At 41.2% G+C, this 24,403-nt stretch overlaps 1 protein-coding gene across 1 annotated transcript in view; it reads right to left on the bottom strand.

The window, feature by feature from the left end:
* BUB1 (BUB1 mitotic checkpoint serine/threonine kinase) overlaps positions 1-10,332 on the bottom strand; it is a 43,002-nt gene extending 32,670 nt beyond the window's left edge. Inside the window, exons 1-6 of the mRNA XM_072770273.1 lie at positions 10,199-10,332; positions 6,191-6,250; positions 5,973-6,111; positions 4,769-4,965; positions 1,624-1,667; positions 482-582 (exon numbers count right to left, since the gene is read on the bottom strand). Coding sequence (XP_072626374.1) covers positions 482-582; positions 1,624-1,667; positions 4,769-4,965; positions 5,973-6,111; positions 6,191-6,250; positions 10,199-10,224 — 567 coding nt within the window. The 5' untranslated portion in view covers positions 10,225-10,332. The remainder of the gene's footprint in view (positions 1-481; positions 583-1,623; positions 1,668-4,768; positions 4,966-5,972; positions 6,112-6,190; positions 6,251-10,198) is intronic.
* Positions 10,333-24,403: the final 14,071 nt, after the last annotated feature.

Here is a 24,403-nt window from a genome sequence, read left to right as displayed (position 1 = left end):
TACATAAAATATAAAGAATAAACCAGGAAATTGGAAACATAATTTCTGGAGAGGAGTTAAAGCCCTGTTTGAAGTTATAGGCACCATCTTTCCAAGCTCTTGAGGTTTTTAAACAGAGCTCAGGAACCTCTAGGTGGGTATTGTCCAGTGCAGGAGGGATTCTGGGGCCTAAGTGAGGAAGGCTGGTAGACAAAGAAGAGAAGCTGCTAAGGAGGAAGTGAAGATAAAAGGTTACATAGTGGGGGCCCCTAGGCCAAATAAACACAGGAAGCTAAGGCCAGACTGTAAGTTATTTAAATTTAATATTTGAAGTGAGCAGTGGTAGATGATGACAGGCCACAGGTGCAGGTGGCTGACAGAGAGGTTAGAATCAGAGGGATAGTGTCAAACAAATGAAATGTCAAAGTGGATGTGAAAGGCACCTAGACGACCGTTAAATGCCATTCCCCATTTCCACACAACCCATGAATGTTATTATTACCTGATTCTTAGAAATGCAGGCTGAGTTATTTCCTGGATTTGATTTTGATGTCATCATTTGGTTTAAAATCTGAGTATTATGCAGAGGTTCTGAGGTTCTTACTACAGGAGGAAAAAAGGATGAAATAAAGAGAAACAAGGGTAAGATCATATTAAATAAAATTATTACAAATACTTTCCCCTGGTCTTTCAGTAAGTAGCATAAGAAATAAAACAACTCATTGACCACTGTCTCAGAAAATTGTAACTAAAACATTTTTTTTTAAGATTTATTTATTCATGAGAGACAGAGAGAGAGAGAGAGAGAGGGAGAGAGAGAGAGAGAGAGAGAGAGGGAGGCAGAGACACAGGCAGAGGGAGAAGCAGGCTCCATGCAGGGAGCCTGACATGGGACTCAGTCCCGGGTCTCCAGAATCACACCCTGGGCCAAAGGCAGCTCTAAACTGCTGAGCCACCTAGGCTGCCCTAAAACACTTTTTAGATAAGAGAAACATTGTAGAGATAATTTAAACAACAGGATAGGATAGTTGATACTTTTTTTTTTTTTAATTAAATTTATTTATTTATTTATGATAGTCACAGAGAGAGACACAGAGAGAGAGAGAGAGAGAGAGAGAGAGAGAGGCAGAGACACAGGCAGAGGGAGAAGCAGGCTCCATGCACCGGGAGCCTGATGTGGGATTCGATCCCGGGTCTCCAGGATCGCGCCCTGGGCCACAGGTAGGCGCTAAACCGCTGCGCCACCCTGGGATCCCCAGTTGATACTTATTGATGTCAAGAACAACATTTCTATAAAGAACAACAACATTTCTTTAAAAGTTGCATTAAACACTATGATACAATTCAGAATAGACAGATTCTCAGATTCTCGAGTAAGTCTTGTCCTCTATCTTGGGCAATTTAAATTTTTTTTAAGTCCTAAAAATATAATGAAATCAAGTTTTCTTGTGGGTTTGCTTATTTAAATTGTTACAATAGAGCTCTGCTCTCCAGAGATTTTTTGCAAGGCATTATTACCAGGGCGTCTTCCCCATTATCTAAGACAATCCAGTCAATAAATACCAGATGAATATTTTTAGGGAGAAAAAAAGGCAGTGCATATCAGAAACTTACAACTTAGACATTTAGAAAGTACTATTTTACCTTGAGTTGGCAAATGCGTTTCGGTGAGGCGTGCCTGAAATAACCTGAATGACAGGAGTGAAGGCATCAATATGGATTATAAATTTAGTTTAATACATATTTGTATTAAAGTGAAAACTATATCTATCTAGATCGATCTAAACCTATCAAGATAATAAACAAACAAACAAACAAACCTATCAAGATAGCCAATCATAAGCTAGTTAAGACTGAGGTAAAAAAAAAAAAAACATGAGAGACACCTAACTCTGGGAAACGAACAAGGGGTCGTGGAAAGGGAAGTGGGCGGGGGGTTGGGGTGACTGGGTGATGGGCACTGAGGGAGGCACTTGGCGGGATGAGCAGTGGGTGCTATGCTATATGTTGGCAAATTGAATTCCAATTACAAAAAATAATACAAAGAAAAAGATAGGTCAAGAGAGAACGTAAAGTTGAACATCAGAATTGCTTCAAAATTAAAAAAAAAAATTCTGGGATTTTCTTCATATCCAATACACTACATTAGAAAAACTTCCACTTTTGCCTAGTTTATGTTAGTATTTCTTTTTGTTTAAGATTTTATTTATTTATTCATTAGAGACACAGGCAGAGGGAGAAGCAGGCTCCATGCAGGGAGACTGATGTGGGACTCAATCCCCGGTCTCCAGGATCACACCCTGAGCTGAAGGCAGGCGCTAAACCACTGAACCACCCAGGGATCCCCTGTTATGTGAGTTTAAGAAATACTAACATAGGGGATCCCTGGGTGGCTTAGCGGTTTAGTGCCTGCCTTTGGCCCAGGGTGTGATCCTGGAGTCCCAGGATCGACTCCCACATCAGGCTTCCTGCGTGGAGCCTGCTTCTCCTTCTGCCTGTGTCTCTGCCTCTCTCTCTCTCTCTGTCTCTCATGAATAAATAAATAAAATCTTTAAAAAACAAACAAAAACCTCACATAACAAATGTACCCTCTTTCTCTGTGTATCAAGCACAAATGTTACAACATGGGATGCTTGAGCTCCCTATGTTAAGCATTCTACACATCTGGAACATAATGAACATATAATGTTTAGAAGTAAAAAGTCCAAAACTTAGACTACTACTCCAAAAGGCAGATATATTACTGTTCATCTGTGAGAACTTTTTTTAAATATGTCATTTCATGGCACCTTTGCACACCAACTCACCTGCCAAGTAATATGCAATTTCCAAACCTAACATTTTTGGGTGATGTGAGCAAGAATGTATAGTATAAAGAGATGAAAAGATGTACAACCAAATGCCAAATCTTTTGAGTCTTAATTCAAACAAACCAGTAACTTAAAAAAGAAAAAAATCTACAATGTTTTACATGATGAGGAATGACTGAATATTAAAGGATATTAAAGAACCATAGTTAAAATTGGAGGTTTGAAAATGGCATAACATTCTGTAAAACAAAAAAAAAAAAAAAAAAAAAAAAAAAAATCAAAAAAAAAATCACTTTTTAGAGATGTTTATGTGTTTGGGGTAAAATATTTTGCTGTCTTGGATTTACCTAAAATTCCTCTGCATAGAAAGTCATGATCAAACGTTAGTATTTATTAAAAATAGGTGATAGGTAAATGGGAAGTTCATTATACTAATTTTTTTTTTAATGTATGCTTGAAAATTTTCATAATAGGGACGCCTGGGTAGCTCAGTGGTTGAGCATCTGCCTTTGACTCAGGGCGTGATCTCAGAGTCCCTGGATCAAGTCCCACATCGGGCTCCCCTCAGGGAGCCTGCTTCTCCCTCTGCCTGTGTCTCTGCCTCTCTCTCTGTCTCTCATGAATGAATGAATGAATAAATAAATAAATAAATAAATAAATCTCTAAAAAAAAGAAAGAAAAGAAAATTCTCATAATAAACTTTAAAAAAAACATGAGCACTGTAGCAAAGCTGAAAACAATGAGTGATTAAATGCTGGTTTAATAAGTTTTTTCATATACTGCTAGAGAGGGGGCCAATAAAAAACTGGTATTACCTTTTGAGTAGGTAATATAGTTATAAGTACCAGAAAACTTAAAAACTCTCATACATCCTTTGATTAGTTTCAATTCTGAGAATCTATCAGAAGGAACGAGATAAAAATAGGAAATATATTGGGAGAAAACTCTATAATAAAGGAAAAAGACTGAGACAAAGCTGCAGGTGTATTAAAGCAGTGTAAATCCTTTAACAAGCAGAGAAAAACATGCCAACTAAAATGCCAGGTTTCTTCTGTTTCTTTGGTTTTCTGTATTTTTAAAATTTCCTGGGCAGCTGGGGTGGCTCAGCGGTTCAGGACCACCTTTAGCCCAGGGCATGATCTGGAGATCCGGAATCGAGTCCCATGTCAGGCTCCCAGCATGGAGTCTGCTTCTCCCTCTGCCTGTGTCTCTGCCTCTCTCTTCTCTGGGTCTCTCATGAATAAATAAATAAAATCTTAAAAAAACAATAAATAAAAATTTCCTAAATGAGGTATATTAAATCACAGAAAACAATAAAAGTTGTGAAAAATAAAGTTATTCATTAAAATATTCACTATGTTGCTCTTTATAAAAATCAAAATGTTGGAAACACCTTCAACGTCCATTTAGAGACCACTTCAAATATGACATAACTCTGGGACAGATTTTCACCTACTTTATAAGTAGTATAAAAATTCATAATTTCTTAAGGGCAGTATAAAGCTCAATATACACAACAGATAATACAGTATGATTTACTGTTAAAATATACAAATCCAAGGATGCATACATAGGCATAGGAAAAGATAAAAGATAACCGGAAGGCAATGCACCAAAATGTTGACTGTAATATTTCTGGGCAGTTTCCTTTTCTTTATACTATTCTGTATTATTCACATTTTCACAATGAGAAGGATTTCCCTGTATAAACAGATAACAATAAAGGATTTTTAAGAGCAAACATGACATTTTCAAGTAGGAAATACCATGCAGAGTTTTTTGTTTTGGTGTTTTTTTTTTTTTTTTTTTTTTAAGATTTCATTTATTTATTTGAGAGAGAGAGAGAGAAAGAGAGAGGGCATGAGCAGGGAGTCGGATGTGAGGCCCAATCCCAGGACCTCAAGATCATGGCCTGAGCTAAAGGCAGATGCTTAACCAACTGAGCCACCCAGGTACCCTGAGTTTTATTTTCAAACTACCTGTAGTGTTGTTGCAGCAGCTCTCTTGGTTCGGCCTGGTTTTGAAGTCCTCTTCGAAACACAGCACTGGCATGCTGCAGCTCTCCCTGACCTTCCAGATGCCCTGCCCAGGCTACATAGAGAGGAGATGACATGGTCCCGATCCCATGGTTGTACAGAAACTCAAAGAACTGATGAAGATCACTGTTGTACTCAGCCTACAGAAACCCAAAGCAAACAGATATAAGAACAAAGGAATTGCTGGTCTAGGTATGGCCCAGAGCCCAGCCACCTTCTATGCACAGTCTTCATGGAGGCTTTCTAACAGCAAACCTAAAAGTTAAACTTATTCCTTTTCTTAACATTCAGTGTCCCCCAAATTACCCACACTATTTCCCAGGGTAGTGACTTCCATAATGACTCATGATATAAGTGTTATGGTTGTCTTAATCAAGCTTGCTGAAGTGCCATAGGGTGCCTCAAATACTGGTATTTTGTAATTTAGTGAACAAATCCATTTTAACTCTATCCATTCATGATTACTAGAACTCATGCCCTCAAAGCCTTCATTTCAAGACTGAAGAGACCCAACTTTTTAAAGCTTAACCTGAAGCAGCCTTATTCTTTTAGTACTAAATTTACTTCCTGAGAATTAATATTTTCTTAATTATTTACAATGAATCTAATTTACTCCCAGGAACCCTCTGAGTACCTGGCAGTGGGAGCTTATCTTTCCATCCTCACACACCTCTTATTCAACAAAACTTTTAATTTAATGATTTCTATCTCATGTCATAATACTTACTTGATAGAGGAGGAGGGTTTTATTTATTTTTTATTTTTTTAAACTTTTTTTTAAGATTTTATTTATTTATTCATAGACACAGAGAGAGAGAGAGGCAGAGACACAGACAGAGGGAGAAGCAGGCTCCATGCAGGGAGCCCGATGTGGGACTCGATCCCGGGTCACCAGGATCACACCCCAGGCTGCAGGCGGCGCCAAACCGCTGCCCAGGAGGAGGGTTTTAAAATCAAATTCTTGACTCTGTAATACAGAAGCCAAAAGCTTCTAAAATACACATCTCAGGCCATACAACTTTAAAAAATTTTTTATTACAAACAGAAGAATTAAAACAAGACGATCTAAAATGATCTTAAAATCTGGGGAAATAAGCAAAAGTATAATATGATTACAGTTTGATTATACATCTGAAAGTATACTTACAAATTTTAAACAATAATTGATGAATCTTGGGTCATTGTGGTATTTCTTCTTATCCAAAAACTCCTTCATTAAATGTTCTAATAAAGTTGTCAAGTATTCCTTATTCTCAGGAAAATTCTCTTCTACCCACTGCATGTAACTAGAAAAATATAGATAGCATTAATTTTCAGGGCAGCATATAGTTTGTTTAGAGGAAAAAAAATAAACTAAATGCTAACCTTTCCCATTCACCAAGTGGGTCATCGCCCTTGTAGCTCTGCATATGGGCTTCAAACATTCTAGAAAAGAGAAAAATATGCACATAACTTACTAGGGATGATTCCTAAAAGCAAAAGATTTTTTTTTCATTTTATATGTCTCATTTATACACCTTAACATGAAAATCTTAAATACTAGTTCAGATGCTATATTAAAAATTAAAAGATTATTCACTTGGAAGTGGTCAGAAAACTTAGATGCAGTGTTTTTCCAGAAGAAAGCAAGACCCAAAGCCCCTGAAGCTAGCCTTTATGAAAGAGGCAGCTAGAAGAGGGTCTTGGACTATCCCTAAGAATCTCCTTCTCCTGTCACTGATGCCCAATGTTGCTACCATCATGAGGGGCAGTGTCCAGAAGTTGCTATTCCTCACATGATGGACCCCTCCTCTTGCTGCTCAGGAGCTTGGCTAAGACTTTGCTAGGAGACCTGAGGGGGCTTATGAGTGGGTGTGGGAGCCTAGGGCACCACCAATCAGGTTCCCAGAGAGTTTGTTTTCTGGGCCTCTATGGAACACAGCATCCCTGAGGAAGAACACATAATGGCAATGTTCATAAATCAGCCACCATGGCTCCCTCTGCTTGCTGCTACTTCTGCATATCCAACCACAGCTTAAAAAAAAAAAAAAAAATCAGCCAGGCAATGAAAGTTCTCTAGGGGCACTTCAGTGTTAGGATGGGGGCAAACGAACAAACAGAAACATGTAAAATAAAGTCAGGTGACATTAAGCACTTAGGGGAAAAACAAAACAAAACAAAATGGGAGATGAGGCAAGAGTGTGTCAAGAGTCACAATTTTTAGATAGAGTGGTCAGGGAAGGCCACTCTCTCTGAGGGGGTGACACTTGATCAGTGCCAGGGGGCCATGAAGCTATTAAAGTGTGCTGAGCTGGAAGGATGGGATAACAACATGTAATGTGCATTTTAAAACATCCCTCCTGTCCCTCCAAGTAAAGGGGACAGAAAATGGGAACACAAGTGGGCAATCAGTCAGGGAGCTACTATAATCCCAGTGGGTGTGAACTGGACCAGGGTGGGAAGAGAGCAAGTACGGAACTTGGGGTGTTTTGGAGAAAGAAACAATGAGACTTGCCTTTGGGATTGCTTCACTGGGTGTGAGAGAGATTCAAGCTAAGAAAGACGTCAGGTTTTCCATTAGAGAAATTACATGACTTTCGAAAAGAAAAAAAAAAAAGGATTTGAAAGCAATACTTTCTTCTGGCTATCATATCAGTATACCAATGAAATCAATGTTTCTTATGACTCAAAATCTAGAAGCCAAAAAAGAAAAGGTAGATAAACTAGATAAACTATATACATACATATAGTATATAGTATATATATGTGTGTGTGTGTATATATATATATATACACACACACACACATATAAAAGCTTCTACATGTCAAATAAAACATTAAGAGTCAAAAGAGAAATGATAAACTGGTATAAAAAAAGAGCTTTTAGAAATTGGGGGGAAAACAATGAAAAAAAAAAGGGCATTCCACAAGAAAATACTCAACCTCTCTCATAAGAGAAATTCACCTCATTCAGATACAATTTCTCAGCTACGAGATTGGCAAAACTAAAAAACAAAACAAAACAACAACAACAAAAAAACATGGCAACCATGTATAGATGAAACATTGAAACAAGCACTCTCACATCTTGCTTGCAGGTAAGAGTGCTCTTGATCCCTGCCAAGGGAACTGGTAATATCTGCCAAAATTACAGATGGATCTACTTTGACCTAGCAAATCTACTTCTGGGACTCTAGAAAATAGATACATCTGTACATGTATGTGCAAAATACCACATGTACAAGATTTTTCACTGCAACTCTATTTAGCAAAATGACTGTCAATAATCCAAGGATCCATCAATGAGAAACTTTTTGAATTGATTATGGTACATGAAATATGTAGTTGTAAAATAGATTGAAAAAGAAGCTCTATAAACTGATAGAAATCTCCAAGGATACTGTTAAACAAAAAAAGCAGTGTATATATGCTCTGCTACACTTTACACGAAATACAGGCAGGAATTGTACACACATACACATACATAACACTCATCCATATACACACATACATGTATGCATATATAGATATACTAATGTATTATTATAATATAAATATATCGCAAAAAGAAACATTTGAAAAATAAACTAGAAAAATGGTTATAGGGATCCCTGGGTGGCGCAGCGGTTTGGCGCCTGCCTTTGGCCCAGGGCGCTATCCCGGAGACCCGGGATCGAATCCCACGTCGGGCTCCTGGTGCATGAAGCCTGCTTCTCCCTCTGCCTGTGTCTCTGCCTCTCTCTCTCTCTCTGTGCGTGTGTGTGACTATCATAAATTAAAAAAAAAAAAAAAAAAATGGTTATATATCGGGGGTGGGTGAATAGATAGGTATAATAAATCTCAGTGAATACTTTTCTAAATCTTTTTCAAAAGCTAAATAAATGTATTACTTACTTTTAAAGATTAAGAAGTAATTACTTCTAAATTTTAATCTCCTTTTCATGCCTCAGACGTGAGGAAGTTTTCCCCAAAATATGTTAATAAATAAGCTGCCCCAAATAAACACTTCATATTCCAATACCAACCACATTTCCCTAGTAAAATGGCCTGAATACACTGTAAATTAATACTGAAAACATCCAGTTCACTGGAGCAAATTAGTCTTTACAAAGTCAAAATAAGGTCAGAAATACTTGATTTCCCTTTTTAAAGTGGGGGGAAAACAAGCTTCTAAAAGTGAAAGTTTTGCCAGCTAGACTGAAGGCTAACGAAGTCTTAAAGCAAACAGGTTTTTGCTTTGGCTGTACTTAATGATCTCCGCCTTCTGATCCCCAAAAGAGCACATTACCTTGGTGCTGATAAAACTAACCAGTTTTATTTCCTGTCACATACAACTGAACTGCTTTAAAATGCGTTTGAAACAATCTAGATAAATCACCTATAAAGTCGTAAAGCAAAAGTGTGGGAATTTAAAGAAATCGCTAGCAGGTTGACATAAATGATAATAAACATAGCTTTTTAAAAAAAAAAAAAAAGTTCACGTTATTCACAAGACTTTTTTCAAATTGATTGTGGGGGATCCCTGGGTGGCGCAGCAGTTTAGCGCCTGCCTTTGGCCCAGGGCGCGATCCTGGAGACCCGGGATCGAATCCCACATCGGGCTCCCGGTGCATGGAGCCTGCTTCTCCCTCTGCCTGTGTCTCTGCCTCTCTCTCTCTCTCTCTCTCTCTCTCTGTGACTATCATAAATAAATAAAAATTTAAAAACAAAAAACAAAAAAAACAAATTGATTGTGGGATTACGGGTAAGAGCTATTGTAAATTCTCTCCCTACTGCAGTTTTTGGTTTTTTTTTTTTTTTTTTTTTTTTGACTGTCTTTGAACGTTTCTCATGAAACCTACACGCAAAGCTTAGGGTTGTTCCTTGTTTTAAGATTTTATTTATTTATTCATGAGAGACAGAGAGAGAGAGAGAGAGAGACACGGGCAGAGGGAGAAGCAGGGTCCATGCAGGGAGCCCGACGCGGGACTCCATCCGGAATCCCGGGGTCACGCCCTCAGCCGAGGGCAGGCTCTCAACCGCTGGGCCACCCAGGAGCCCCGAGAACTTCGGGTGTCTGTTGGGTTAGACATTTTTTTCTCCCAGGGCGGCGGTCCGCCCAGAGCGGATTCCCTGCGGAGATTAACCGAGAGCTCGGAGGGCCTCACGAATGTGGCCATATTCCCCCAAACTGCCACCGTGGTGGCGGCCTGGAGGACGAGGGCCGCGGTCTCAGCGGACAGCGCCAGGTACACGGTCCGGGGTCCTATCCACCACCCACGAGTGGCTCACAGCCTCGCCGGGTGGGAGTGAGGGCGGGGCGGGGGCCTGCACACCCCGAATCCTAGGTTACCCCCACCCCCACCGCGGAGACTGCGCCCCCGCCTGCCCTCATCCCACCAGACCCACACTTACTGAAAGACATTTTCCGGGTTATCCATGGCGAGAGGACGCAGGCCAGCAGCAACTCCGCGGCCCCAGCGACGAGCCGCCGCGGATTTGAATCTCCCGCGCAGCCGCACTGGGCGCAACGAGCGTTGGCACGGCGTCTGGCGATTGGCCTCGGCCGCACACGGGCTGGCCAATCGCCGGGGCAGTTGCCGGGCGACCTTTGTCCCGCCTCCCTCCGGCGCGCCGCCGCTTCCTCCCACTCCCGCGCGGTCGCGAGTCCCGCAGTGAGCCCGCAGACCGCTCAGTGCGGTTGGCTCTTGTCGTACCGCGTGGGGAGGGGGAGCCCTGCGACGTGGGCGCGCGGCTGGTAGATTGTGCACGGCAGGGACGCCCGGGTGGCTCCGCCGTGGAGCCGCTGCCCTGGCCCCGGGCGTGATCCTGGAGACCCGGGATCGAGTCCCACATCGGGCTCCCTGCGTGGAGCCTGCTGCTCCCTCTGCCTGTGTCTCTGCCTCTTTCTCCCTGTGTCTCATGAATAAATAATTTGTTTAAAAAAATCTTAAAAAAAAAAAAAAAAGATTACACGTGGCCTATGAAAATGATGGGTTAGCACCCTCGCAGACTTCTGGGCTTGATGGAACAGATCTGAAAGGCTGTAGGGGTGCCCCAGAGCGGAGGAGGGGGCTGTTTCCTACATCCAAATGGCGATTAAAATAAGAATGGAAGAGTTTGGATAGATTGTAGGATGCCAACAAGGAAACTTTCAACATCTTCTGTGGAACTGGGAGCTCTGGAGACCCAAGTTCTGGAGAATTATAAACAAAGGGACTTGTGAAGGAGTCCAGATGTCTAAGAAGGAATATGTGGTATGCTGATAACTTCCTGCCTTAAAGTGAATTGGAAGAGTCAGCCTCAGCTCCTCTGCCCCTTGGACTTTAATGACTTCCCATCCTGCCTCTTCAGGTTGTTTCAAAAGTCACATAACAGTGCAAGTAAATACAGAGAGTTATTAATCTGATTACCTTCCTTTTGCAGAAGCTGTGTGGGTGTTTGCTCTCTGAGAGCCCTTAACAAATCTCTTTAAAAAAAAAAAAAATAATAGTGGCTGTTGGAAATCCTGACTCTCACAGTCAAGGGTTCCTTCCAGAGTGTGGACCTATTTGAATCTACAAAAGAATCCGATTTGTAGCCCTTAAAATGGAAAGGGCGCTCACTCTGGGGTCTTTAGGCAAATGTTAGGTTCTGCTAACCATCACAGGAATTAATAGATTGTTGCACTTATTTAGGCTTTCTTTTTTTTAAATATTTTTAAAATAGATTGTATTTATTCATGAGAGACACAGAGAGAGAGAGCGAGAGAGGCAGAGACACAGACAGGGGACAAGCAGGCTCCATGCAGGGAGCCTGTTGCAGGACTCAATCCTGGGTGTCCAGGATCACACCCTGGGCTGAAGGCAGGCGCTAAACCTCTGAGCCACCCAGGGATCCCCTCATTTAGGTTTTCAACTTGCATCTGACAAGATGCTCCATCATCAATTAGGAAATGTTGATTATCCATCATATGTATACCAGGTGTCATTGGACACCTAATACCTAATTACAACCTTGTGTTAGACTCAAACAGATCCTTCCTTAAGAAGCTAGGAGCTTTGTCTGGGAGATGAAGACACAGTCATAGATACTATTTAAAGGTGGTATACATGTGTATTAGGTGCCATATTACTGTTCGGATTATCAGGGGATCCAGAGGAGGGAGGGTAAATGGGGACTGTCTGTCACATAAAACTTCATGAGGAAGGTGGAGCTTGAATTGGGCCTTGAAGGGGGTGGATCTCTCCCTTACTGGCATAGCAATTTTTAAATAAGTGGCTTTGAAAGTTTCTCATGACACCTGCACACAAGGTTTAGATTTTTTGTAAGTTAAGACTTTTTTCTTCCAGAGTGGTGATCTGCCCAGGGTAGATTCTATTACAAAGAATAAAGGAGAATTCCCAGGGCCTCACAAATTGCCCAAATCCCCCTAAAGTGCCGCTTTAGCCATAGCCCAGGTGAGGAGTGCGGAGGTGTCAGTGAAGAGTGCCAGTTACATGGTCAGGGGTCCTTTCCTCCACTGGGGAGTGGCTCACAACCTAGTATGGGTAGGGGTAGGGGTGAGGTGTGGACATACTCCAAAGCCAAGGGAAGAAGAGGAGGGGCAAAAGGAGACAGGACAGAGGGAGAGCCTGGAGGAGGTCATTCTTGGAGAAAGGAGGGTTTCTGAAGGATCACCCTGGAGAACTGTTAATGAGTAGTGGAGATTTTTCTTGAAAGACTGGTTTGATAGTTTGATGGCAAATCTTAAATGCTAAATTAAGGAATTTGTACTTGATCATAATAGTAATCGGGCCTTTTGGGAGCAGCAGGTCCAGTTATATGTAAAGTACACCTTTCCTGCTTCAGGGGCAGAAATATGCAGTTACAACTTTCTCTTTCTTTAAAACTCTAAATGAAAAAAAATAAAAAATAAAAATAATAAAAATAAAAATAAAACTCTAATTGATCTGCTGATTTCAATATTAAATTACTAATTATGTAAATTGACTAACAGATTCTCTAAATTTTTAGGAAGGCCAATAGATAAAACATTTTTATATGTATTTGGGTTTTCAGTGACTTGTTATCTCAGTAGCATAATCTCCAAACTTACTGGAGGGATGCCAGGCCATGTCAAGGGATGAACTCCAACCTCAACTTTTCCAAGAAACAGCAAATGGGCAAATGATTCAAACTTTTTTTTTTTTTTTTTTAGGAAAGGTGGTGAGAGAGGACGAGGGACAGAGAGAATCTGCTGAATGTGGAGCCCAATATTTGGCTCTGTCTCACAACCCTGAGATCATGATCTGAGCCGAAATCAAGAGCTTAACCAACTGAGCTGCCCAGATGCCCCATGACTCAAACTCTTAATCTGGCTATCAGTTTCTTGATCTGTAAAATGAAAAAAGAAATCTGCTTCCTTTTCTTTGTGTTTCTCTGACTTCCACTATGTTATAACCTTACATGTTTCTCCACTTAATTCCCGGACTCTCTTGGTTTATCACATGATATCAAAGTTAGTGCTCTGTTTAGAAAAGAAAAATGACTATTTTCCCCTACGTTCTGTCTATTTGACAAATGCAAGTAATCACAGACGTACATTTATCTTCCTTCCTCTGGGAATTTAGAGCAATTTAGAGTAGCAGTATTAGATGTATTGCTGAAACATCATATAAGATTGGATATTTATAATTAGAATAGTTACAGAAAGCTTATGAGTGTTTTAAGGGACTATGGAATATTAAGAATAAAGTTGATATGGAGGAAGGGAGATACAGAAACCTATCTTAGAAAATGTTTTTCAAAGCAGTGTGAAGAAGAGGCAAGAACGACCTCTGGACTGGCCAAAGCCCACATGCCGCTGCATCTTGGAGTCCAGCACTAAAGTCCCGCCTGCCGCTATCGCCACCATGCCCAAAAGAAAGGCTGAAGGGGATGCTAAAGGAGATAAAGCCACAGAGAAGATCTGCAAGGTTATCTGCTAAGCCTGCTCCTCCAAAGCCAGAGCCCAAGCCTAAAAAGGCCCCTGCAGGGCAGCCTGGGTGGCTCAGTGGTTTAGCTCTTGCCTTTGGCCCAGGGCATGATCCTGGATCCACACTGGGCTCCTTGCATGGAGCCTGCCTCTCCCTCTGCCTGTGTCTCTTTCTGCCTCTTTCTCTCTGGTTCTCTCATGAATAAATAAATAAAACCTTAAAAAAAAAAAAAAAAAAGGCCTCTGCAAAGAAGGGAGAGAAGGTACCCAAAGGGAAAAAGGGGAAGCTGATGCTGGCAAGGATGGAAATAACCCTGCAGAAAATGGAGATGCCAAAACAGATCAGGCACAGAAAGCTGAAGGTGCTGGAGATGCCAAGTGAAATGTGTGTATTTTTGATAACTGTGTACTTCTGGTGACTGTGCAGTTTGAAATACTATTTTTATCAAGTTTTATAAAAATGCAGAATTTTGTTTTACTTTTCTTTTAAAGCTATGTTGGAACACTTCATTGTTGTTTTGGGAGAAGGGTATATATGTCACTAATAGAATATCTCCGGAGCTAGATTGGTAACAAGGGGAAAAACACCCTTCCCTTCTAGTTTTGAGAAACCTCCTCTTGGCTCCCCGGGCGGGGGGGGGGGGGGTATTCCTTGATGTTGACACACATGAGTCACCTTGATGGTGTGAAAAAACTAAAATTCATTTTTTAAATGTCCTCTTCTCTCTCTCTGCCTTCAACATAGACTTAACTCCCTTAAACCCAGAGACCTGACCCTAAGAAATGGTTCCCAGTATGTCAGGCAATCTGGACTTTAGAGTGTCACCACTGAGATGACATCCCACAAGAGTTCCTTTTTTTTTAGCTTGTGTATCTTCAGGTTGATAGTTCTGCCATTTTCATTTCATTTCCTGAAAGTCAGGGTCTGCTTGTGAAAAGTTGTTAAACAACATGCTAAATGTGAACTGTCAACCCTCACTCTAAACTTTCCCTGTTCAGAGCATCACATGAAGACTTCACTGGGTTTTATAGTGGCTTTCTGATTTTGGTAGCCTATTGAAGAAGGGAGTTTGAAAGTTGTTGTATACTGTTAACGATCGTCTGCCCATGTCCTGCCTGAAATACCATGACTGTTTATGAAAAGTATCTCTAATAAAGCTGGATACAGTTTGGCTTAAAAGAAATTTTTTTTCTTCTGTGAGTTATGACTTCAGAAGATGTCTCTGTCGTCCAAACCTCTGTCGTCTACTCTTATGGATAAGAACTGGTCTTTTGGATGACCAAAGTATATTTCTCATATATACTTGGTCTTTCTCTGCAGATTCTGTCTTATAGTTCACAAAACCTTTGGAGTTTCCTTGAGAAAATGTGGAGAATGGTAAAGGTGTCTTTTGTTACGTTAATGAGGTAACTTTTGAGAGCACTTAAGGGATGCTGTTGGTTGCCCCACAACCTCAGTAGAGGCGAGGGATTGAAGGTTGACACAGCCAATGGCTAAAGAATTAGTCAATCATGACCCTGTAATGAAGCATCTATATAAACCCAAGAGTTCATTTTTTGGTCTTTTTATTTTCAGAGAACCTCCACACTTGGGGAACCAGAATGCTTCCATGTGTCACCAAGCACCACCAAGTCCCATGGAGACAGAAGCTCCTTTGTTCAGGACCTTACCCTCTGTATCTGGTCATCTGGCTGTTGATTTTTATCCTTTATCATATCCTTTAGTAAACTGGTAAACGTAAGTAAGTGTTTCCCTGAGTTCTGTGAGCTACTACTCTAGCAAATTAATCAAACCCAAGGAGGAGGTGGTTGGAACCTCCAATCTGTAGCTCGTTGGTTAGAAGCACAGGTGGCAGCCTGGGGCTTGTGACTGGTATCTGAAGTGGGGCTGGGGGACAGTTTTGTAGGACTAAAACTTTAACTTGTGGAATCTGATACCATATCTGGGTAGATAGGATCAGAGTTAAGTTGAATTTTAGGATGCCCTGCTAGACACCCTGCTAGTGTCTGGAATTGCTTGGTGTTGTGGTGGAAGTATGTGTGTGGGGTCTTCCCTTGCCATGTTGGAATTGGATCCAGAAACCTTAAGAATCTTGCATAAAATTATCTTTACTTCAGATGCCAGCCACAAGTTTTAGGGGTTCTCTGTTACCCACACTTCTGGCCAATTGGCTTCAAATTCAGGGGTTCCCACAGCCTTCAACAGGTTTGATAACTCACAAGAATGATTTACAGAACTCAGGAAGCTTACCATTACAGTTTTAATATTAAATATTCACATAGAGGGTGCCTGGAAGGCACAGTTAGTTAAGCGTCTGCCTTTGGCTCAGGTTGTGATTCATGATCTCAGGGTCCTGGGATTGAGCCCTATGTTGGGCACTCTGCTCAGTAAGGAGCCTGCTTCTCCCCCTCCCTCTGATCTTCCTTCCTGCTTGTGCTCTCTGTCTCAACTAAATAAATAAAATCTTAAAAAAAAAATTCACATAGGGTGAAGTCTGGGAAAGTCCTGGATTTGGCCTTTCCATGTCCTCCCTCTGTGGAGTCCAGATACATTATGTTCCTGGAACATTAATGTGTTTCTTTTTTTTTACATTAATGTGTTAACCAACCAGGAATCTCCATTGGGCTTCAGTGTCCTGAGTTTTTACTAGAATTTCATTACGTAAGAATGGTTGATTAAATCATCGACTGTGTGTGTATTTGTGTGTGTAAGTGAACTCCATCTCCAACCTACCCTCTTCTCTCGAGGTTGCAAGGACTGGCTAATATCCTGTGGCTCCAAGCCTCAATCTTCTAATCAGTTGGTTCATCTGTGTGCTGACCAAAGTGTACTACATTACACATTCGACCCCCATCCTAAAGCTGTCTGGAGACCCACCATGAGTCACCTCGTTGGCAAAACAAGACAAAACATCCTATTACTTAGAGAATTCCAAGGGCTTTTGAAGATCTTCCAGGAACCCAGGTCAAAGACCAGACAAATTTTTATTATACCATAAAGTGATGTGCATGTTTGAGCATAAGCTCAGAATTTCATTAGTGTTAATAGCTTCTGTACTTTATAATATCAGTACTTTCAGGACAGCAATTCTGTCCTCTTATGAAATTGGTAACCAGTTGGTGTTCTTGCTCAGATTGGATTTGCTTCCAACTCTTCAAAGAGCTGGACACTTCCCAAGCTAGAGAAAAGAGTTAAATCAAGGCTCAGATTTAGTGATTTAAAAGCATCAGTTTTGGAGACAGTCCTGACAGATGTTTATATAGCTAAGCACTGATAAAATTCTTGTCTGAATTAGGTCCTTCAGCCTATCCTTTCTTTTTTTTTAATTTTTTTATTTTAAATATGATAGTCACACAGAGAGAGAGAGAGAGAGAGGCAGAGACATAGGCAGAGGGAGAAGCAGGCTCCATGCTCCGGGAGCCCGACAGGAGCCCGACGTGGGATTCAATCCCGGATCTCCAGGGTCACGCTCTGGGCCAAAGGCAGGCACTAAACCACTGCACCACCCAGGGATCCCAGCCTATCCTTTCTTAAACAAGGGAATGGCACAAGGAAACTGAAGTGATACCATGAGTTATTGGTAGCCTGGTTTACCAGATGCTTAATTTACACACACATACAGTATTAACATGATGAAAACAATTTAGGTGATCCAGACTTTAAGACTTCAGGAAGCATGCAGTCTCCATCCTCAAGAGTCCAGAGAACTGTGAGGCGTGTGAGGCAAGTTTTTGTGCAAAATGAACAAGGAAGAGAAAATTTTAAAAGGGACAAGGAAAACACTGGAGTTACTTGGTGTTCGGGGATCAGTCTCCTGGATAAATGTGGCTTCTGGGCAGATGGAATCCTTACAAGCATGTGAAATTTTGAATGTTAGGTTTGGGTTTGCGGATCTAATCTCCCTGAATTGATAATGCCTGGTCTACTGAGGAAAGTAATGTTCTTAGGTACACATTAACTTAAAGTGGCTGCTCAGCCTCTGTTAGCATTTACCTAAGTTGTATTTCTATCATATAAGGCTCTCTGCCTTGCCTGCTACTGCTGTAGTCACTGTTTCTATTGTCACTCTTACATTGTCATCTCATATCCTTGTATCTTTGTAGTCTCTTTGCTTTTGCATACTGATGTACTACATTACACTTTTGACTGAGACACTTCTTTCATTTCATTAATACAACTGAGTCGCCTTTCCATCTGTTGCACTTTGCAATTTCGGTGCTGTATTAGATTGCCTAGGCCCTTTCCATAGGCTAAATGTTTGAAAGACTGGGTAATGCTGCTTTTTTTTCTGCTTCCCTCTTGGAGAGGTCTTGGGCCTTCTGTCTAAAAAGATACTTAAATGATGACCCCACTTTTTTTTTTTTTTTAACTATTCCATTTTGGCTTCCTGACTATCTTGAACCATTAACATCTCCTCCAATCCATTTTCCTGATTATCTCTGACCTTTGGATTTCGGTGTCCTCTTGGGCTTTGCACTAGCATTCTGAGAGAAGCTTTTTATTTGGTTCACATACTTAGGAGGTGAAAAATGAGGATAATTGAAGTAAAATTAACCCCAATAGGAAACAATGAACCCTTTTACAATCATTACCTGTATTCATATTAAATATTTCCTATAGTAGCCACTTAAAAGTTCCCAGACTTGCATTCTCATGGTTTCAGCCTTGTCAGTATTTTCTCATTCTTTAGCCGTTTCTATATGCCTGGATATATATTATATACATATCCTGCTTAGGCCCACTTGGCTTGGCAAGGATTTTAATGACACTGAAAATTTGAGATCTATTCAAACTCCATAGAAATCTATTTTGTTATCCTTATTCCCACTTGATAGCCTCTTTAATTTTTCTGTAAGTGCATCTTGGACAGTATCCCTTCTCTTGGACATTAATGAATTTGTCACAGTATGGTAATTGATGCATACTTGGCAGTGACAATAGTAAACATCAGTGACTTTATAGAGAAGCTTATAAATCTATCCAGATACTTTGAGTCACAATTAATAGAAAACCTATGGGTGCCTGGATGGCTCAGTCAGTTAAGTGTCCGACTTTTGTTTTCAGCTCAGGTCAGGATTTCAGAGTCGTGAGATTGAGCCCTTTGTCAGGCTCCCTGCTCAGGACACAGTCTGCTTGAAGTTTTCTCTCTCTCCTTCTGTCCCTCCCCCTTCTCTCCCCATCAAACAAACAAATAAATAAATAAAATCTTTTTTAAAAACCCAGAAAACCCAAATCAAGCTCACTTAACAGTAAGAACTTAGTGGCTCATGTAACTGAAGAATCCATAAGTATGTGGGTTTTAGGTGCAATTTGATCAGGATTCTTACATTTTTCCTCTGCTGTGCTCTCCGCTCCACCACCTCTTCTTTGACTTTGCCTTGGGCTGAGTTCCTTTATGGTAGCAAAACTATTGCAGGAGTTCCTGGTCTCATGTGCTTACTCCATAGGGCCAAATAATCTACCAAATGTCCTGTGTCACTCTGCATTGGTTAGGTCACATGCCTTCCCCTGAAGCCTCCTCTGAATCACATGGATATATACCCAGAGAAAGTCAGGGGTTTGGGAAGTTAAATGGCTGAGAAGACAACCAACAAATGTCTGGACAGTCAGTTCCTAGCAAGCAGAGCTCTCTGTCACTCTGTCACTCTGTGCTCTCTGTCACTTCGAAAAGGAAATTGGAAAACTGCTGGAAGTGAATGGGGTCACTTGAGCTGCACACTGCAAACTGCTGACCCAGAGCTGCAACTAGTGACCCAATCACTAAGTGGTGATTCTCTTTGGCATCTTCTGAATATAACCTCCTTGTGACTCATTCTTAGAGGAATGATGAAAAGAACAAGTCTGTCCAGAAGCCCCACAGAAAAGAGGCTGGAATGGCTATTAGATATACCAGTCATGGATACCACCATGCCTATTGTGTGGTCATTGTGCCTTCATGGCATTTGGAAACTGAAAAAAAAAATAGTTTCAGAAAACAGAATAACCTCTTCTATTTGTGTTAGCTTTTCTGGTAGGTTAGCTCCTGTGCAGAGAGAAGCCTCCATCTCCGCAGAAGTCAAAGAGACTGTTCTGGGCTGAATTGTGCTTCACCCTTTGCCAATTCAGATATTGAAATCCTAACCCCCAGGACTTTAGAATCTGGCCATACTAGAGATAGGTCTTTAGGGAGGCAGTTGAGTTAAAATGAGGTGATTGGGGTGGGCCCCAGTCCAGTATGACTGATGTCTTGAGAAGAAGAAATTTGGACACAGACATGTGCAGAGGGAAGACAGTGTGAGGAGGTGGGAGAAGATTGCCATCTATAAGCCAAGGAGAGAGACCTGGGACAGGTCCTTCCTTCATGGCCTTTAGAAGGAACCGATCTGATGATACCTCCAGAACTGTGAAAAAATAACATTTCTGTTGCTTAAGCCACCCAGGCTGGGATACTCTATTATCCCCAAAACTAATTGGTTCTAGAAAACTAATATAAACTCCAAAATACTCCCCAGTTTGGCCACATTTCTCTTACCCCAAGAGAAATGTATTAGTATTAGTATTAACTTCTAAATGTTATTTGTTTTCCTAACACCAGTTTTTCAAGGCAGGTAAATGAAGTTCTGACAGGTCAGGACATCTGAGGAAAGTTACCCAGCCTTTGGTGGAATGCAGGTCAGCTAGTCACATCATCTTTCCCTTATTAACTTAGTTTCTTCAACGGGAGAAAGAAAAAAGCAGCTCATGATAGCCAAGAGTTGGCACTAATAACCAAGCTATAGTGTTCTAGGAACCATTTTAGAGAATGTTCATACCAAACAAAGCCACAGATGGAATTACACGTGCTTCCTTAACAGCACCCAATCCAGAGCAAATGCCTGCTTCCTTGATCCCCTCCCTCCCGATTACCTAACACAAGCCCAAATCCTGTAATAAGTTCTTCCTAACATTTCTTGGGGAGATGCCTCCCAATCCCCCATAGTATGCTGTCACTCTTGTGGCAGTGAGCCAGCAAGCCTAATCTTGTTCCTAGTTGTCTTTGACCAAAAGGCATTAACAAGATTATCAGATCTTGGATTTCATATATAATAATAAATAATAACATCAGTATTGGTAAATAATAATAAAATTTAATAAAATAAGCATGTATACAGTATTCTAAGTTTACTTTCGTTTCCTTATGATTTTCTTAATAACATTTTATGGTTAATTTATTGTAAGAATACAGTATATAATACATATACAAGATATGTGTTAATCAACTCTTTATAAAGTTATCAGTAATGCTTCTGGTCAAAAGGGAGTTATTAGTAGTTAAGTTTTGGGAGAGTGAAAAAGTTGTACATAGATTTTCAAGTGCAAGGTAGGGTCGGTACCCCTAGGCCTTGTGATATTCAAGGGTCAACTGAAGTTCTTTTGCCTTTATTGGGCTGTATTTCTAGTGGGCTATATAGTCAAAGTAATGAATTTAAGATTAATTAAAATAATTTTCTCTTGTGGTTATGCCACTAACTTGAAATGGAGTCAAGTATGTTTCTTTCAGTTTGCTTTTGGTTTTTAGGGACTGCATTTTTTTCCTGTTAGATTTAATGTTTTATTTTTATTTTTATTTTTTAAAGATTTTATTTATTTATTCATGAGAATACACAGAAAGGAGAGAGAGAGAGGCAGAGACACAGGCAGAGGGAGATGCAGGCTCCATGCAGGGAGCCTGACATGGGACTCGATACCAGGTCTCCAGGATCACGCCCTGGGCTGTAGGCAGTGCTAAACTGCTGAGCCACCAGGGCTGCCCAGATTTAATGTTTTAAAGTTATATAACATTTACCAAGTTTCAAAATCAAATTTATAAAAAAAAGGTATATTCAGAAAGGCTTACCTTCCATCCCCATACTCTCCCTCCTTCTATAGGTAACAATTTTATTACCATTTGGTTTATCCTTAATTCTTTTTGAAAATATAAATAAGAGTACAATATACACATTCCTCCTATTACACAAAAGATGTCAGATTTTACACATTGGTCCTTACTTGTGCGAGTAGGGGTGGACATATTGGTGGGCAGTGGGAAAGGGAGAGAGAATCTCCAGCAGTATCCCCTCTGAGCACAGAGTCCTGGCTGAGAACAGATTCTGGCCTTGGCCTCGATATCATGACCCTGAGACCACAACCTGAGTGGAAAACAAGAGTTGGAGGCTTAACCGACTGAGCCACCCAGGAGCTGCGCTCACTTGCTTTTTTCACAGTGGTACATCTGACAGTCCCTGCATGGCAACACACTGAGAAAATACTCCATGGGAGGAACCGTGGAATTCACAGAGGGAAGCTTAGCCTTGGACCAGGAATTTGTCTCTTGGAGGAGGGATGTGGAAAATCGAGCTGGCCTCAGAACTGACCAGTCTTGCTCTGGGGAGCCAGGGAAAGACACCATCACAGGTCACAGCTTGATTGTTTCCAAAAATGGGGATCCTGAGAGTTAGAACAAATTATTTGAGAGTTAGAACAAATTATTTTAAGATTTGTATGGAATCAGAAAAGACCCCAAATAGCCAGGGGAATTTTAAAAAAGAAAACCATATCTGGGGGCATCACAATGCCAGATTTCAGGTTGTACTACAAAGCTGTGGTCATCAAGACAGTGTGGTACTGGCACAAACACAGACACATAGATCAATGGAACAGAATAGAGAACCCAGAAGTGGACCCTGAACTTTATGGTCAACTAATATTCGATAAAGGAGGAAAGACTATCCTCTGGAAGAAAGACAGTCTCTTCAATAAATGGTGCTGGGAAAATTGGACCTCCACATGCAGAAGAATGAAACTAGACCACTCTCTTTCACCATACACAAAGATGAACTCAAAATGGATGAAAGATCTAAATGTGAGGCAAGATTCCATCAAAATCCTAGAGGAGAACACAGGCAACACCCTTTTTGAACTCGGCCACAGTAACTTCTTGCAAGATACATCCACGAAGGCAAAAGAAACAAAAGCAAAAATGAACTATTGGGACTTCATCAAGATAAGAAGCTTTTGCACAGCAAAGGATACAGTCAACAAAACTAAAAGACAACCTACAGAATGGGAGAAGATATTTGCAAATGACGTATCAGATAAAGGGCTAGTTTCCAAGATCTATAAAGAACTTCTTAAACTCAACACCAAAGAAACAAACAATCCAATCATGAAATGGGCAAAAGACATGAAGAGAAATCTCACAGAGGAAGACATAGACATGGCCAACATGCACATGAGAAAATGCTCCGCATCACTTGCCATCAGGGAAATACAAATCAAAACCACAATGAGATACCACCTCACACCAGTGAGAATGGGGCAAATTAACAAGGCAGGAAACCACAAATGTTGGAGAGGATGCGGAGAAAAGGGAACCCTCTTACACTGTTGGTGGGAATGTGAACTGGTGCAGCCACTCTGGAAAACTGTGTGGAGGTTCCTCAAAGAGTTAAAAATAGACCTGCCCTACGACCCAGCAATTGCACTGTTGGGGATTTACCCCAAAGATGCAGATGCAATGAAACGCCGGGACACCTGCACCCCGATGTTTCTAGCAGCAATGTCCACAATAGCCAAACTGTGGAAGGAGCCTCGGTGTCCATCGAAAGATGAATGGATAAAGAAGATGTGGTCTATGTATACAATGGAATATTACTCAGCCATCAGAAACGACAAATACCCACCATTTGCTCAACGTGGATGGAACTGGAGGGTATTATGCTGAGTGAAGTAAGTCAATCGGAGAAGGACAAACAGTGTATGTTCTCATTCATTTGGGGAATATAAATAATAGTGAAAGGGAATATAAGGGAAGGGAGAAGAAACGTGTGGGAAATATCAGAAAGGGAGACAGAACATAAAGACTCCTAACTCTGGGAAACGAACTAGGGGTGGTGGAAGGGGAGGAGGGCGGGGGTTGGGGGTGAGTGGGTGACGGGCACTGAGGGGGACACTTGACGGGGTGAGCACTGGGTGTTATTCTGTATGTTGGTAAATTGAACACCAATAAAAAATTAATTTATTAAAAAAAACAAAACAACAACAACAACAACAAAACAAAAATGGGGATCCATGGGAATCAAGCCAGGAGCCCCTGATGTTAGATTGTCTGCTATGGGCCTTCCCAGCATGTGCCACTGCTCCCTGTGCAGTGGCAAAGGCTCCAGGGAGCCCACCAAGTCTCTTTGCAGACTTTGTCCTGGGGGAAAAGGAGGCAGATTCATCAGAGGTGACCCTGTAATGAAGCCATGGGTCTTTGGAGGGAAGGACACTCCTGAGAACAGTGTGGTGGTTGTTTCTGGGATCTTTCTGGGATCCCTTCCCTTCCCCTAGACACATGTCTAGCTCCTGAGGTTAGAGAGGCAGTAAGGAAAATCTGCTTTCCCCATTGCAAGCTATGCTGGAGGGCCCTGGTTTGTTTGTTTGGTTTTTTTTGGAGAGCCCTGTTTACAAGGTAACAACATAAAGGGAAATCGTGTCTCCTGGCTCCCTTCTCCACATACCATCCAGGGTCAGACTGTCCAATGTGGGAGGCAGCAGACCTGCTCCTGGTCACATGGGAGAGACTCCACAGGGCCCCCAGAACCCTTGGCAAGATAGGAAGGAGGGGCTTATCAGGGGGTCAAGGTTCTGCATCAGCAGGTGATGTAAGGGTCAGGTAGTTCTGAGCTAGTACCGGTACTGGGTC

Source organism: Canis lupus, chromosome 12 (assembly GCF_048164855.1).
Source record: "Canis lupus baileyi chromosome 12, mCanLup2.hap1, whole genome shotgun sequence".
Classification (NCBI taxonomy): Eukaryota; Metazoa; Chordata; class Mammalia; order Carnivora; family Canidae; genus Canis; species Canis lupus.
The sequence above is the reverse complement of the archived record's forward strand: the minus strand, read 5'-3'. Positions and strand labels throughout refer to the sequence as shown.